Genomic DNA, 15,538 nt, shown 5'->3' with positions numbered 1-15,538 from the left:
GGCTGTGAAGGCAGAGACAGAATGCATCAACAGAAGGTCCCAGCAGTTAGAAAGGGAAGTCATGGACACGGGCCTGGAGCAACTTCTCTTGACTCACTGCTGTGTCAGTCACACCTGGACATGGGCGAGAGAAGCTTCCAGAAGTCCAGGAACTGGGGCCAATAAACAGGGGCATGTGCGAGCCCCTGGGGCTCCCTCTCCACACCAAACACCCCCATTGGAAGACTGGTGATCTCTCCATTTCTCTGCATCCCCAACACTCCCCTTTCTCTCTTGCTCTCTCTCTTTTTCTTTCAAGTTGCTAAGTAACACAATGCCCACCTCAACTTCTCATGGAGCTGCAGAGCTCAGGTGGAGTCCAACTGTGAGAGGGGGAACATTTTCAGGATATTTGCTCCATTAAAGCTGGTGTGTATGTAGGGACCTCAGGTGTTATCTCAGCTGAATGCACACAGAAGGGCTTTGGAGGGAGATACAGATTAGACATTAGGCAGAAGTTCTTCCCTGTGAGGGGGCTGAAGCACAGGCACACGTTACCCGGAGAAGCTGTGGCTGCCCCATTCCTGGAAGTGTTCAAGACCAGGTTGGATGGGGCTTGGAGCAAACTGCTCTAGTGGAAGATGTCCCTGCCCCTGGCAGGGGGCTGGAAGTGGAGGAGCTTTAAGGTCCCTTCCAGTCCAAACCAAGCTGGGATTCATGATTCATGAATCAATAGCATGTTGTAGAGAGGATGCCCTCAAAGGGAGGATTTGAAAGGAACTCCCATGCTTTTCCAGAACACACAGAGCATTTCCCAGTCTGAAATATAGGTAATATTGGACAGAGACCATACAGCCAAAGGGAGGCAGAGCTGAGCTGCAAGTAAGGGGTGTCCAGGCAGACATCCACTCTTCGTGCTGCTGTCTTCCTTCCCCTCCAAAACTGGTTTTGGAGATGGATCAGCTTTGCCCAGTGGAAGGCTCCCATCTCTACCGCTCTCTGCAGTCAGCTTGTCTTCACCCATGCCGTGAATTGCAGGGTGCATCCTAAGGTTCCAGGGCCTTGTTGGAAACCCAGGAGTTACTTGGCCTTTCCTTTATTTCCAGATTCCTGTCCCAGGTGGAAGGAGATGAAGATGCAATGTGTCAGCCAGAGCACACGAGTCACAGACACCTTGGTAGCTCACTGGCATTAGGTGCATTGTGCTTTAAGCCCAGCTGGCAACTCAGCACCAGGCAGCCCCTCAGCCCCCCTTCCCCAGCCTCTCTGCAGGCAAGATGGGGCGGTTGGGGAGGAGGAGAATCCAAAGAATTCTCCACGGGTTGACATTAAGAACAGACCCGTAACTGAAGTATAATATAAAACCACTTTTACTACTACTATCCCATGGACTGAGGTAAGAACAGTCCCATAGCAAGCATAATATACAACTACTTCTACTAGTACTAATAATGGTAATAACTATGATGACAAGAGACAATATAAAACTAAAAGGGCAAAGGAAAAAAACAGTAGTCAGCAGTGATGCACAATAGAGATGCTCAGCACCCCCTGGCCTATCTGCAGCCTGCCCCTTCGGGGTGACTCCCCCCAGTTTCTATACTGGGCATGACGTGCTGTGGATGGATACCCCTTTGGCTCGTTTGGGTAAGGTGTTTTGTCTCTGCTTCCTCCTGCCTTCACATGCCCCTCCTCGCTGACAGAGCATGAGACTGAAAAGTCCAACGCTGCACATCTTCTGTCCTGCCCTGACAGACTGTGCTGGCAGAGCCTGACAGGGAGAGCTGCCCAGGAGCATCGGGTGCTCCCTGCGCGGCTCTGGCTTTGGGAGCGGGACAGAGCTGAGCTCCAGGGCAGCCGCACAGCAGGAAAGCGGCTCTGCCACTGCAGGGGCGGCTGCTGCCATTGTGGGGGTCATGACACGTGGGCTCAGCAGCTTGAGGCTGCCGGTGCCTTCCCAGGCTCCTCCGAGGGGTGGGAATTGGGGCTGATGTTGGTGTTGAAGTGGGATCCGCTTTCCCTGCTGACAGCCCCCATGCCTCCCTGGGCACTTCTTTACTGTCCCTCTCATTCCTGTCCAGCCTGGGCTGGTGGCAGGACCTGCACTCACAAAGTCCTCAACAGTCACTCCCAGCTTCTTTCCACCGTGGGTCCCGAAGCTGCAGCTGCTTTGGGCTCCTCTTCTCCCTGTGAGGAGCAAGGGTGCACGGGCACTTGGATAACCAGGGGGAGGTTTCTCTGAGCTCCATCATTTTGCCACCTTCCCTCCTCTGTGAAGTTGCTCTTGGTCACACTGCAGCACTTGAGCCATGAGCCACAGCCATGGGCCAGCCAGAGCTACAGGTGCTGTGCTGAAGCTGAGCACAGCTGTTGATTCTTCACCCTCGGGCTGGTGTTCAGAGAACCTTACAGCATCTCTTCTCTCCCCATTCATGGCAGGTCCGGCAGATGGGACAGATGGAAACTGAGTCACGTTTGTGTTGCCCGATGAGGACCACATGCTTGGCAATGCCCTCCACTCCATGGTCATGAAGAAGTAAGTGGAGTCTCCACAGCCCCTGGCACCACTGGGGGTTCCTCTGTCTCCTCTTCTGCCCTTCTTCTCACTAAGTTGCATCTCAGTTGCTGCTGGAACAAGGCAAAACTCCCTCTGTGCATGCCTGTTGGAGTATGAATATCAGAGCTGCTGCCAGAGGCAGTATTAGTATAGTAGGTAGCTGGTACCTACCCTCTCTCTTAACAGAATTCACTTTCTCCTTGTGCTGTTAGCCCTGAGAGCGCTAATAGGCCTTGATGAGCCTCCACACACACCCTGCCCCCAGGCTCAGGAGCTGCTCAGCTCAGGGCTTTCAGTCCCTCCTGAGCTCTGTTGTATCAATGTGGGTCTTCAGCTCAGCCTGTCCTGAGCTGTTGGATGCTGAGCCATGTACTGACCTCCTGAGCCAACATCAGCCTCTCCTCATTGCTGTACATTGTACATCTGCTTGGTGGTCACAGGTTTTGTCTGACCCTCTTTACCCTCCCCTGACCTGCAGATTGTCCTCCTGGCCTGGCCTCGGACCTCTTTCACCCCACAAACCTGCCTGGTGACCGGGACCCTTGGCTGGCCCTGGCTACCACCAGTTCTGCCCAAAGTTCTTGAGCCTTTAGTAAAGGAGTGAATTTAATACTGAATTGTTCCCAGTGTGATTTGACAGCATCATGTGGCACATTGGTGATGAGTTGCTGCAGCATTTTCAAAGGAAGTTCAGGAATAAAAGATCCTATTTTGTGCTATTTCTCTCTGCAGTAAGCAGCAAGAAACCTCCTCTTTGTGCACTCCTACGAGGAGCAAGTTTGATCCTTTCTAGAGCAGAGTTTCTGTCTCTCCACTGTCCTTTCCAGCACATTTTTGCAGTCCTGCACTGAAATTGCCACTGCTCAAAGCAGAAGCCAAGTGGAGGAAAAACAGTGAAATAATAATAATAAAGAGCAATAATAATAATAAGAATAACTGTTGTTTGAACACACAGCTGTGTTTGAACAGAAGCAAGTACCCACAAGCAGAGGGTGCTGGAAAACAGCACCCTGTGCCCTGGCCCAGCAATCAAACATGGGGAAGGCAGATGTGAACACAGACTGTTTATTTGAAGTGGGGACATAAAAAGGGGATGGGGGGTGCGGTGGGGGGTGGGAATTACATATTGACAGTTAAAAATAGTAAAATGGTTGTAAAATTATGGTAAAAACGTCTTTAATTGTTACAACAACAGGGGTAGAAAAAAAGTGTAACAAACCCCCAATAAATATAAATAACAATAAAACAACAAAACAACTACAGTTGAACAACAAAAGAACAATATTAGAACAGGTGAAGAACAAACATAGAACAATAAAATCTCCAACGGATCTTCACAGCCGCGGACGTTTTGCTGCTGCTGGCCCAAAAGGCCACTCGGTGTCAGAGCACTCCTCCTCCTTGGGGAAGAACAAAACCCAAAAAGGACAGGGTGAGTCACCCCCACGTCCATCACCATTTAGAAGCGAGGAGCTGCTGGAACAGCTCAGCTGTAAACCCAAAGTGTTATTCCATGAAAGAACATTGAAGTATTTGTGGTTTGTCTGTAAATTCAGACTCCACCCGACACACTCACAAGGGTCAGAGGGTAAAGGAGCCGGCAGCAAAGCCCTCCTGAGGGTGGGGGGCACCCTGTGGGCAGGGGGAGCAGCTCCCGGGTGACCCCTGGCTCTGGCAGCCTCTGCCCCTCTGCCACTGAACAGCCCCAGGGGACACAGCACCGCAGCTCCTGGGAGCTGGTAAACCCCAAACGGGTGGGGATGAGCCACAGATGGAAAACAGTTTGGATGTGGGGAGGATCCCCATCCGCTCTGGACTCCCCAGCTGGCTCCAGAGCACCCAAACATGGGGAGGGGCACCAGCAGAGAGGGGAAGAGAAGGGAGCAGGGGGACTGCCAGGGCTGGAGCAAGGGTTTGCACCCTAGGAAACATGGCAAAACAAAGCCAGGAAGGAAAGGCTGCAGAGATACAGAGACGTTCATCCAGCCCTGGGGGTGGAACTCTTCCCCTAGCAAGAGTTTGGTTCACCCCATGCCGCCCTGGGCGCTGCCACCCAGCACGGTTTCTTGCTGGTGGCAGAGAAGGGGCCTAATCCCATCACTCCGGTCCCGCCTTGGGGCTGCTCTGGACCAGGAGCCCCGCAGGTGGTGGGCCAGCAGCACTGCCATTTACTGATGGGAATGATGGATGCCTGCCTTTAGCCGCTTGAGAGTTCCATGGGTCCTGGATCTTGCCTGCGTCGAAGAGGCAGGGCTGGATGAACCTGCAAGCACAAAGGTTTGCTCAGGTCTCTGCAGCCGTACTCTGAGCTGGCACCGGGGCTACCACAATCCCTATCCAAGGGGGAATGGAAGGTTTGACATCCCCAGAGCCCAGCAGCCACCACCCCAGCCGGCTCCTACAGCACAGCCTGGCCCTTCCGCCATCCCCCAGCCCAAGGGGACAACACAACCTCTCAGCTCCTCAAGGCTGAAGCACCAACTCCCTCCCTGCCAGGGGAAGCGATGTCTTCTGCAAGGCCTGAGGGGAGCTGCCCAAAGAAGGGTGCAGGAGTTCCAGGAAAGCAACACACCACTGTGAGCCAGGCTCAGCAAAGGAGGAAGAGCCTGGCCTTAGGGAGCTGGCAGCACCCACAGGAGCTGATGCATCCACTGCATCCAGAGGTGGCAAGGATTTCGGATTCCCCTCCACCCTCCGGGGCTGGGGACTGGGGCAGCGAGTGAGGGAAGAACCTTCCCTTGGCATGGCAAGGCTCTGCACAGCCCCAGCACCAGCCCCTCAGGGCTGCTGAGCCCAGGCAGCTCAGCCAGGTCTGGCAGGAAAGCTGCTGCCTAAATCTAAGCCTGCCCTTCAGCCCCGCAGAAGCCCCGTCTGCCCCGACTCACCTCCCAGCAGGGGCGCGCTCCCACGTCTGGGCTGGCTGCTGTCAAGAAGGCTGCTGGGGCTGGGATTGGCTTGCCCAGAAACCACCCATGCTGTGGTCGCAGACGCTGCCCATGTGCGGCTGGTACCCGAGGAGCCCTGGGCAATGGCTGTGCCCAGGGACGTACCTTCCCCACTGGTGCTGGGGACCTCATCTGCTGGGAGGGAGCACAAAATCAGGACCCCCAACTTGCTGGATGGGACTGCCCCTCAGCAGTGTGGAGCCACATATTCAGCAGTGGCTAGCAGAGCGTGGAATGAAGGACATGGTGACCTTGGAGGAAAGCTACTGGCAAGATCAGCAAAAAGAAAATGTCCAGCAAGCAAGAGAAGAGGAAGAACTAACCGCAGAATGTACGCTTCCCCATTCCGAGGATGGTTTCGGGAACAAGATTAATGCAATGCTTAGCAACCAATCATGAGCTCAGCTTTTGCAATATGTATGAGCTAATTAAGTATGTTATAAAAACATGTGTGTGTATCAATAAACGAATTCTGCCGACCTTACATGAGGGTGCAGTTTTCCCTCCGCCGCTTTCCCGCAAGCAGAGCCTCCCAGCATGAATAGCTCACAGTTCTAGGGAACCCTGCGCATCACCCTGGGCACTGCGGGGCACGAGGTCTCCCGCCCAAGCCTTCACCAGGCTCGAGGAGTTTCTGAGCCGAGGACCAGACAGCACCGGCCCAGGAGCTTCCTCAGCCTTTACTGCACGGACACCCCACTGCCCTGGCAGCCCCCGCCATGGCTGCCTCCTCTTTGCCATGCCCTTTACATTCCCACTCTGCCCTTACCCTCCTTTTGCCCTAGCAGTCAGCGCAACCACTGCTGCGCTGCCTTCCTCTCCTCCTCTATGATCTCCGCCATGATGGGGTAGCCAGGGTCAGGCCCAGGGGGCTGCCAAGAGAAAGCAGGAGCTTAGTTCCTTCCCAGGGAAGCCGGCAGAGCTGCTCTGAAGGACGTGTGGAAGCAGCTGGTGCCAGAGCCAGGAAGCCGTGGTTCTGCCACAGCCACCGCAGAGCTCTGGTTCCCATTCGTTTTGGCCCCCAGCTTGGCGCTGAGGGCACAGGACCCTTGCCCAGCCAGTACCTGCTCCAGCACCGGGCAGCACAGTCATGCACAGCCACCACACACTGGGCAAGGGAGAGCATCACTTCCCACTCAGCCAAGGATGAGAGCTCCTGCCCCAAGGCAGGCAGGTCAGCCTGCCCCCAGCCCTGCACAAATTCCACTGGGCACATTCTGTCCCCAGACGAGGGCAAAAGAGCCTGCAAGGCAGCGATGTACTAGCACCAGTGGTTCATTATCCCAAGGCACAAGGAGGCAGATGCTCCTTCTGCGTGGCATTCCGTTTCCCGGCGATGGTGGTGGGCTCGGGGACTGCCGTCGCTTCTGCTCAGCCCTCTTGACAACTACAGGAGGAGACAAGTCAGGAGCAGCTCCCAGCAGGGGTGTTTGGCCTGTACCAAGGGGGCTCTCCCTTCTCACTCCACTCTGGATGCCCATCTTGGAGGGCAGAGCCAGGGACATGGCCTTAAGCCATGGACAAGGCTGTGATGCCCTGGGACAGCAGCTGGCCACAAGAGATCCATGGGGAAGCTGTCACAAGAGCCCCTTGGGGCTCCACAGGCCAGCGGCCCCATCCCACCTCCACAGACACTCCTTGCCTGCTGCCCACCGAACCACAAACCACACAAACTGCCAGACGTGGCCACATCTCACACTGTGCCACAGGACCCTATCCATGGTGGGCACACGGGAGAAAACGCCACTGCCTCAGCACCAGCATGTTCCTGGTTTGCAGGGGACACCTCAAGCTCACCCCACCTGCAGACCTGAGCTACCTCGTGTCTTGCAGCTGGCCTGCACCAGTGGCCCACCCAACCCTGGCACAGAGCTGGGCCCCACCTACACTCACCTTCCTCCATCTGCACAGCCCCGGCCGCTGCCAGTGGTGGCAGCTCCATCCTCGCACCTCCCGTTCCCTGCGCAAGCGAGAGAGAGACAGTTAGGGTCGGGCCCTGCCCTGGGAGCAGGACGAGACCCAACACGCCAAGGACTCCCACAAGCATCCCTGCTGTGTTTCTTTGCTGTCTTTGCCAAAGAGCAGAGCTCAGGACAACAGCCTTGAGTCACCGCAGCAGCCTGAGCGTGGCTCCAGGCAGAGGAGCTGCTCCGCTCCCCTCCCCAGGGCCCCGGCTCAGGCAGCTCAGGGCAGCAGCAGGGATCCCGGCTGGGAGCCGCTGCTCCTCACAGAGCCCTGGTTGCACCCCCCCTGTCCTGCTCTTCCACAGCACCACAGGGGAACAAGGCTGCAGGGACGCTCATCAGCACAACACCAGGGCTTCCCCACAGCTGGGTGACCCAGCAGCCATGGCTCAGGGGCCTGGAGCATCCCGGCTCCGGTGGAGAGCAGGACTTGGCTACTGGGATGGCTGGGAAGGTGAACGCTTTCTTCCCGGCTGGCACCGACAAGTGGGTGCTTGCTGGATGAGCAGTACATTACCTTCCTGTCCACTCTGGCACCTCACAGCACACTCCTCTGCAGGACTGTGGGGACACCCCCACACGCATCCGCTTCTGGAACACAGGAAGAGACCAGCAGTAACTAATTTGGTTCCGGGGAGCACAGCCTCCTGTTCTCCTCATCACTGGGGAGTAAATCCCATCTCCCAGGCACTGGCTACCCAGCCCAGAGCCTCTCTTGCTTCAGTGCTGCTCAAACCCCCTCCAGAACGTCCATGGAGGGCAAGGTCTGAGCACCCCAAACTGGATCCACTCTGGGAGCAAGCGGCCCCCAGGCTCTTCATGACCGAGGCGATGGGGTAGGAGGATGCTGCTGGCCCAGACACAGCAAACCCTTCCCTCCTGACCCACCCTGGAGAATTAAGGGCTGGGTATGATCTAAGTTGGATGCTGTCCTGGGTTCAGCAGGAGCAGTCATTTCTTCTTCTTCTTCTTAGTAGCTGGTGCAGGGCTGTGTTTTTGACTTCCCCCTGGGAACAGCACTGGTAACACCAATGCTTTTAGTTACTGCTCAAATGTTTGACCTGCCCAAGGACTTTTTGAGCCCCATGCTCTGCCAGGGAGGACACAGAGACAGGACACCTGACCCAAACTGACCAAAGAAGTCTTCCATACCCTAGCACATCATGCCCAGGATGGAACTGGAAGTTACCCGGAAGGGCTAGTTCCCTGCGGGGTTGGACTAGGTATCGGTTGGTGCTCGGTCGGGCTGGGTGGGGGGAGCTGTTGGTCGGCAGGTGGTGAGGTGTTGTATTCTCTTCCCTTGTTATTTCCTTTATCATTATTATTACTGGTGGTGGTAGCAGTAGTGATTTGTGTTATACCTTAGTTACTAAACTGTTCTTATGTCAGCCCGTGAGAGTTGCGTTCTTCCAATTCTCTTCCCCATCCCTCCGCGAGCAGGGGGAGGGCAGGAAGTGGGTGTTTGTGTGTGAGGGAGAGGGACTGTGTGGCTGGCTTTAAAGCACGACACATGCCAGAAGCAGTACACCCATACGTTGCCTTCCTTGACATAAATACCAAGGAAGCCAACTCTAGCATGAAACCTTGAAGCCTCTTCCTGCTCTGTGCTCTTTATCAATAGCACTGCAATACTCACACTCAGAAAACAAGGGCAACAATACCGGCAAGTTCCCTGCTTTTAGCAGGCAGTTGAGAGCTGTCCCTCACCGTGTGCAGCCGCCACCACCCTTCCCACCCAGGTGCCAATTTGCTGTCACCGTCAGCAGCAACCGAGCATCCTCCTCCTCCTGCTGCTGCTGCACTGCCCAGCTCCCCCAGCCCCACTCAGGGCCCACAGGCTCCCCTAGCAGGGGCCATCATGGCCACACAGGGCTCACGGAGGTGCCAGGGGGGCACAGCAGCTCCGGTTGCTCAGACCCTGAGGATGAGGAGCAGGGGGTTGGCCAGGGGCTGTTTTCAGCTCCTTCAGTGACACGTGGCCATAGGCCAAGGGCAGATGCCAAGCCATTATTCCCTCCAGTCAGGCCACACAGGCGCTTTACTGAACATGCCCCTTTATTGCTGCTGCTGGGAGCTCCTTCTCACCTGCAGGGGTGCCGGGGCACCGGGATTCAGCCGCTGACCCCCAGTCCTGCGCAGCTGCCAGGTTACCGCATCCGTCCTGCGGGGCTGGAGGGGCGGGTGGGGCCGGTGCCCCTGGAGAAGGGGGCTGGCGGATGAGGCTGACCCGTCTTCCAGGGAGCCAGTGGTGCCTGGGGCTGAGGGGCACGGGCCAGCCCTGCAGCTGTCCTGCCCCAACAGCTCTATCTTGTCCTGCTGGGGAGGAGAGAATTGGTTGGCTAAAGCATAGGGCGCAATTCAGCATCCCCAGGCAACCCTCTATACCCACCTCTCCTGGGGAAACTGAGGCAGGGATCAGCATCACCCTCCCAACCTCAGTCACCCCCACCAGATCCCTTCTTTCTTCATCCCTACCTTGCTGGGGAGCAGGCTGGCTGGCTGGAGTGCCTGTGGGGTGCTGGGCTGCACAGGCGGGTTGCGCAGGCTGCGCTGCAGTGGGTGTGTGACGGTATGCTGGCCCCCACTCTGCCGTGGCACAGGGGGGTACCTGCATGAGGCCATCCGCTCCCTGCAGGATAGGGTATGGGAACATCAGAACTCAACTCAGCACCCAATGTGGCTTCAGCGCCACTGAGAGAGAGACAGGGCAGCACAGTGGGGAGGCTGTCAAAGCCCCAGGCCTGGGGCAGGCAGAGCTGAGCCTCTGCGGCACATCTCTGCTCCCCTGCCCTGCCCAGGGAGCAGAGCCCTTTACCCCGACCAAGGGAAGGACTCTCCCTTGCTGAGACAGGGCCAGCAGGCACCCCAGGGATGGGGATGGGTCCCGTGTCCCCTACCTGTGGGTTTGCTCTGTCTTTACAACGGGCTGGGATTTTCCAGCAACGTGAGGAACCAGCGGTGGTAAGGGTGGGACGGACGGGATAGGCCTGGGGAGGGCAAGAGACATCAGTGGGTGACAGGGGACAAAGGACCCACCCTGGTTCGTGGCAGCACCCCAGACCCCACAGGCTTGTGCCTCACGGCATCCCTGCCCGCTGCCCTCCAGGAGGGGTCCTAATCCTCCCGCTGACGGGCAGGCCTGTGGAGGGTGCTGGGCACGATCGCACCCTCGCAGGCAGACACCGGGAACCCCATGCCTGGTCTGCAGCATCACCAGTACCCATCTCCCCCCATCCCACCCATGCCAGGCTCCCGATGCGCCTGTGCTGGCTGGTACTCACGAGCCAGGCACCCGCACGCTGAGTTGTCTGTCGCAAGACAGGCACTGGAAATCCACCAGCAGCTGCCTGGGGAGGGGAGAAAGGGCTGGGTGAGTTGGGAAACCTGGTTTTGAGCCTGGTTTATCCCCCCAACACCAGCAAGCTCCTAACATGCTGGCTGGGTACAGAAGGAAGGGGATAGGATGAGGGAGAGTGGTTGGTTGTGGGCTCCCTCCTGTCCCTGTTGCACTCACTTCCTAATACCAGCTGCATCCTCAGCTTCCAGGGCTGGTGCCATTTCCTTGAGCTGCTGGAGGCTGCTCTTCCAGTGTTCATCCAGCTGTTGCTGGAATGGCCCCAGCTCCAGGCGATCCAGCTGCAGACAGACACATTCCCTCAGCCTGCGGCCCCAGGGCACAGCCAGGAGCAGCAATCCTCAGGAGGATGCTGCCTTGGGCCACCAAGCCCCGAAGGTGCCATTTTTGCGCAGAGGCCGTGAGCCGCCCCTCACCTTGGAGGCCATCTCCTCCCGCAGCTGCTGCTGGACCTCGTGCAGCCCCTGCTCCTGGCCTGTCACCCGGCTCAGCACCTCCTGGGTTCTCTCCTTCAGCAGCTCCAGGCTCGCCTCGAATTGGGCACGGCTCACTTTGCTTTCCAAGGCGCCTTTGTCTGCTTTCTGTAACAGGGAAAGGCATGAGAACGGTGGTGAGAGGCTGGAGGTGCAAGGGCCAGGGTCAGCTCATTGCAGGGGCAGAGGCAAAGGCAGTCCTGCAGGACCACTGTGCTCCTCCCACGGCTGTGTGCTCCCACTCACCCCATCACCCCCATGGGGTCGGTCCCACCAGCCCAAGGGACATTGGGGGGAGACAGAGGGACCTGCAGGCCAGCTCTGCTCCCAGGGGATATGGGGCATTGGTCACCCTACCCAGGACCCCCTTGGCTGGTGCTTAGGCCCCTTGAGCTTGTACCTCATCCATTCCCAGCTCCAGATCCCCCTTGTCTGCCTTTTCTTTCTCCAGCCTCTCCATGCACTGGAACAGACCCTGCCAACACAGAAAGCATCCTATGACATTGTGGCAGGAGCACCCCTGCTTCTCCCCACACACAGAATCCTCTGGGAAAGGTGCTTTTAATCTCCACAAGGCAAATCGCCTATGGTCCCCAGCCTGGGCTCTGCCTGGAGGATGTTCTAAGCCCATGGGGGTTTCAGCCATCTACCTCAATCTTCTCCTGCTGCTGGCGACTGTCAACCCAGAGGCTCCTCATGACAGACTTGAACTCTTCATGCTCTCCTTGCATCTGCAGGATGGCATCCTGGATGCGCTTCAGCACCTCCTGGTCCTGCTCCAGGGAGGAAAATCACAAGGTAGTGCCATGCAAGGTGGGCAGGCTGCCCCACAGGGCCAGACCTGGCTTACTGGGCCAGTGGCCATAGGCTCTCAGTGCCAGCAGGACATTTGCAGCACGGCTTGAATCTATGCTGCAGACTTTACAAGACAATATGGGGGGAGCAAGGAACTCCCCACATAACACCGAAGCACAAAGAGCCGGGCATGGTTCTGGCAGCCCCTCCCAAGTGCCCCAGTGCTGCCGTCTCCCTACCTGGCTCTTCCCTGGCAGCTGCCTCACCAGCTTGCCCATCTTCTTCCTCGACATGAGGGAGTCCACCAGCCCCTGCAGCTTCTCATAGCTCCGCACAAGCTCCCCAAAACGTGTGCCGCCGTCACTGCTGCACATGGGGCATACTCCCTCCTTCTGCCCCATGCTCTCCATCACTCTCATCTCTTCCAGCTGCAGAAGGGGAAGAGGAATCACCTCTGAGACGGGACAGATGCAGCCAACAATCCCAAGTGCCATGGAGGTTCCATGCCCCAGCCAGCCACAGGATGTGGCTGGGAATCCCACCAGGGCCACCTCAAAGAGCCAGCGGGTGGTGGGAGCTCCCCCCACGGCTCACCTGCCCCTGCTCCTGCTCCTCCTTGGCCGTCTGCCTCACCAATTGATCCAGTGCAGCCTTGCTTGTTTGCTGCTGCTCTGACAGATCCTTCATGTCCCGATTCACCTCCTGCGCTGTGGACCTGGACAGCAACACGGGGGCACAGGCAGGCTCAGCCTTCACAAGCTTAGCTGCTCAGGGGGCATCCCTCACCCCCGCGAGAAGGGGATGCTCCCAGCCCTCCTGGGCTCCCTTGCAGCCCCACAGGGAACAAAACCCTCTCCTGTCCTCTTACCCCAATGGCAGGCTGCGTCGGTCGCTCAGATCCATTTGCCAGCTGGCTCTGGCTGCCTCCAGTTTGCCAAGGGCACTCTCCAGCTTCCTGATCTGGGAACGGCAGTGGGGGCAGAGTCAGGGCATGGTCCCTGCAGCATCCCAGCACAGGGGCTCTTCAGCTGCCTCCTCCGTGCCCAGCTCTCCCAGCATCCCTGCATCACCCTCGGGGACTCCTTACCTTCCCCTTCTCTCCCTGCAGCTCCCTGGACAAGCCCTGCAGCTCCCTGGACAAGCCCTGCAGCTCCCTGGACAAGCCCTGCAGGGATGACACCTGGGCCTGGAGGTCACCCAGCATGTTGGCAGCGCTCTCCTGGCCTACAAGAGCATGGTACAAGGGGACACACTGTCAGCAACGGGGTCTCACCCTATAGGCCACGCTCTGAGCACAACCAGCTCCAGAGCCAGCATTTCAGACACCCCCCACAAGCCTCCCAGAGCTCCCACCTCCCTCCTGGAGGAGCAGGCGCAGCTTCTCCAGTTCAGTCGGCTCCAGCCTGGCGGCTTGCAGCTGGGCCACCTGCTCCTTCAGGGCATCATAGAGGTGTCTGAGCTGCCCAATCTGCTTGAGAGCCTCCACCGTCTCCATGTAGCACTTGTAAGCATTGTAGTAGACACTGCCGGAGCCCGAGGGCAAGGCTAGCTCTTGCACCTGGGATGTGGCCCTGGGATCAGCACCAAGTGGGATCTCAAATCCCTCGGCTGTTGGCAAGAGAGCCCCTGCTGCCAGGGGGCCAGCCCGGTCAAGCTGTGCGCTGAGCCGCTCCCCCGAGGTGCTGGTCTGAGTGACGGTGGACTCCGGCTCTGTCCCCAGGCTGGTGGTCTGGGTGCCCATGGACTCTGGCTGTGTTGGCTGTGTCCCCAGGCTGGTGGTCTGGGTGCCCATGGACTCTGGCTGTGTTGGCTGTGTCCCCAGGCTGGTGGTCTGGGTGCCTGTGGACTCTGGCTCTGTTGGCTGTGTCCCCAGGCTGGTGGTCTGAGTGCCTGTGGACTCTGGCTCTGTTGGCTGTGTCCCCAGGCTGGTGGTCTGGGTGCCTGTGGACTCTGGCTCTGTTGGCTCTGTTGGCTGTGTCCCCAGGCTGGTGGTCTGAGTGCCCGTGGACTCTGGCTCTGTTGGCTGTGTCCCCAGGCTGGTGGTCTGCACAGCCTGAGACACCGTCTGCATCATCGCTGTGGTGCTAACATCCCTCCTCTGATCTGAGGGAATGCCTGCCTGCTGCTTAGGGACCGGTAGAGCTGTCCCTGGATCCTTCAGCCCCACTGAGCTCTCTCTGGATCCCAGCACTGAGCTTGCCCCACGGGGGGTTTCCACATCTAAAGTGGGAGACTTGGTGGTGGCAGACTGGTCTCCTTCTTCTCCTCCTCCTCCTCCAGGTCTTCCTCCATCTCTGCCTCGTTCTCCCTTGCTGCCCAACAGGCAATCCTCCAGCACGTCCCAGTGCACCATGTTGTTGACCTCCTCTGGGTCCGGGTACAGGCTCAGCCTTTCCTTCAGCATTTCCTGTGGAAGAAAGGGATCAAGGGCTTACCCCAGTCTTGTAGCCAGGGGCACAGTGGGGACCACAGGAGCACTCCCACACACACCCAGCACTGCTGGGGACCAAGCCCTAGTGCTGAGGGATCACCTGCACTGCTCCCCCAGGGATGCAGCCATCTCCTGTCCTGTAGCAGGATCTGGCGTGCTTGTAACCATACCACATCATCGGCCAGAGTCCTGAGGTTGCAGAGGCCTGGCAGCCGGCCGGCACCATCCTGGACGTTCCCCTAAAGTGGGGCGAGGAGAGGGACGACAGTCAGAACACAAGAGCAGGACTGAACAGAAGCATCTGCAAATTAACTTTGGGCACTAGACAGATGGACGCTGGGCAGGCTTGTGCCGGGGGGCTGCTGCTGTACTGTACCAGTAGCTCTTGACCCTCCTTCCCAGCACCCCTGGTGCTTTCATGGGTGTCCGGTTAAGAAGGGCCTTAGCACCCCTTGGGTGGACACACAGTTACCTCTGGCAGCAGCCTGAGCTGCAGGCAGTGCTGCCCATTTCTGCCCTCCCCAGGGCTCCAGGTAGGGTGGGCTGAGCTCCCTTCCGTGCTTCCCTCTTGGGGCACCCTTCCCCCTCTTCCCTCCCAGCACCCTTCACACCGGGTGACATCCGAGGCCAGAGGACAGGGTCCGCAGGGAGATAGATGCGGGCTGATGCAGGGAGGGGAGCAGGAGGCCAGCTCCCTCCTGGGGACACCAGCAGCAGCTCACCAAGCCAAGCGCCTCCTGGATCATGCGGATTTCTCCTTGCATGTGGGACTGCGCCTCCTTCAGCTGGCTGATCTCCTCAGGGAGATCCTGGTCGACAGACTTGTCCTAGGAGAGGAGGGTAGCAGGCATGAGCCCCATGGGAGGGATGGTCCCTGCAGACCAGGAACTTGGTCCCCACCCTGCCCCAGTGGAAGCCATCACACAAGCCCATGGCAGCAGGCTGCACCCAGCCCTGCCTGCCCGTGCTGAGCTCTGTGCAGGAGCGCTGAAGCTGACTTTGCCAAGGGCAAAGAGCCACCCTTGGAGGAGGAGGAGGC

At 58.2% G+C, this 15,538-nt stretch overlaps 1 protein-coding gene across 5 annotated transcripts; it reads right to left on the bottom strand.

The window, feature by feature from the left end:
• Window positions 1-3,605: 3,605 nt before the first annotated feature.
• On the bottom strand, window positions 3,606-13,927 carry LOC117436164 (glutamine-rich protein 2-like). 5 transcript variants are annotated; one of them, XR_004549602.1, is made up of 18 exons: window positions 13,422-13,927; window positions 13,156-13,292; window positions 12,937-13,028; window positions 12,663-12,783; window positions 12,308-12,496; window positions 11,924-12,046; window positions 11,674-11,748; window positions 11,217-11,381; window positions 10,960-11,081; window positions 10,727-10,792; window positions 10,343-10,432; window positions 9,921-10,074; window positions 9,531-9,761; window positions 7,963-8,036; window positions 7,375-7,441; window positions 6,744-6,868; window positions 6,251-6,353; window positions 5,477-5,613 (listed from the first exon to the last, which is right to left on the bottom strand). XR_004549602.1 is itself a non-coding variant. In XM_034062661.1 (17 exons), the coding sequence occupies exons 1-17, from the start codon at window positions 13,858-13,860 to the stop codon at window positions 4,734-4,736; spliced, it is 2,403 nt and encodes an 800-aa protein (XP_033918552.1). In that variant the 5' UTR covers window positions 13,861-13,927; the 3' UTR covers window positions 3,606-4,733. The 5 variants fall into 5 exon arrangements, 4 of the variants coding, with proteins under 4 accessions (XP_033918552.1, XP_033918553.1, XP_033918554.1 ...); XM_034062661.1 differs by lacking the exons at window positions 6,251-6,353; window positions 6,744-6,868 and adding an exon at window positions 3,606-4,799 and having other exon boundaries at window positions 5,422-5,613; XM_034062662.1 differs by lacking the exons at window positions 6,251-6,353; window positions 6,744-6,868 and adding an exon at window positions 3,606-4,799 and having other exon boundaries at window positions 5,422-5,613; window positions 9,531-9,758.
• Window positions 13,928-15,538: the final 1,611 nt, after the last annotated feature.

Source organism: Melopsittacus undulatus, chromosome 4 (genome assembly GCF_012275295.1).
Source record: "Melopsittacus undulatus isolate bMelUnd1 chromosome 4, bMelUnd1.mat.Z, whole genome shotgun sequence".
NCBI lineage: Eukaryota > Metazoa > Chordata > Aves > Psittaciformes > Psittaculidae > Melopsittacus > Melopsittacus undulatus.
The sequence above is the reverse complement of the archived record's forward strand: the minus strand, read 5'-3'. Positions and strand labels throughout refer to the sequence as shown.

Excerpts from the sequence above, each read along its gene's own strand:
- LOC117436164 (XM_034062661.1), bottom strand. The coding sequence starts at position 13,860 with ATGGGCACCCAGACCACCAGCCTGGGGACACAGCCAACACAGCCAGAG. Across the intron at positions 12,047-12,307 it reads AGCTGCCAGGGAAGAGCCAG|GACCAGGAGGTGCTGAAGCG; the intron begins GTAGGGAGACGG and ends TCCCTGGAGCAG. Across the intron at positions 11,082-11,216 it reads GGGAGGAGATGGCCTCCAAG|CTGGATCGCCTGGAGCTGGG; the intron begins GTGAGGGGCGGC and ends GTCTGTCTGCAG.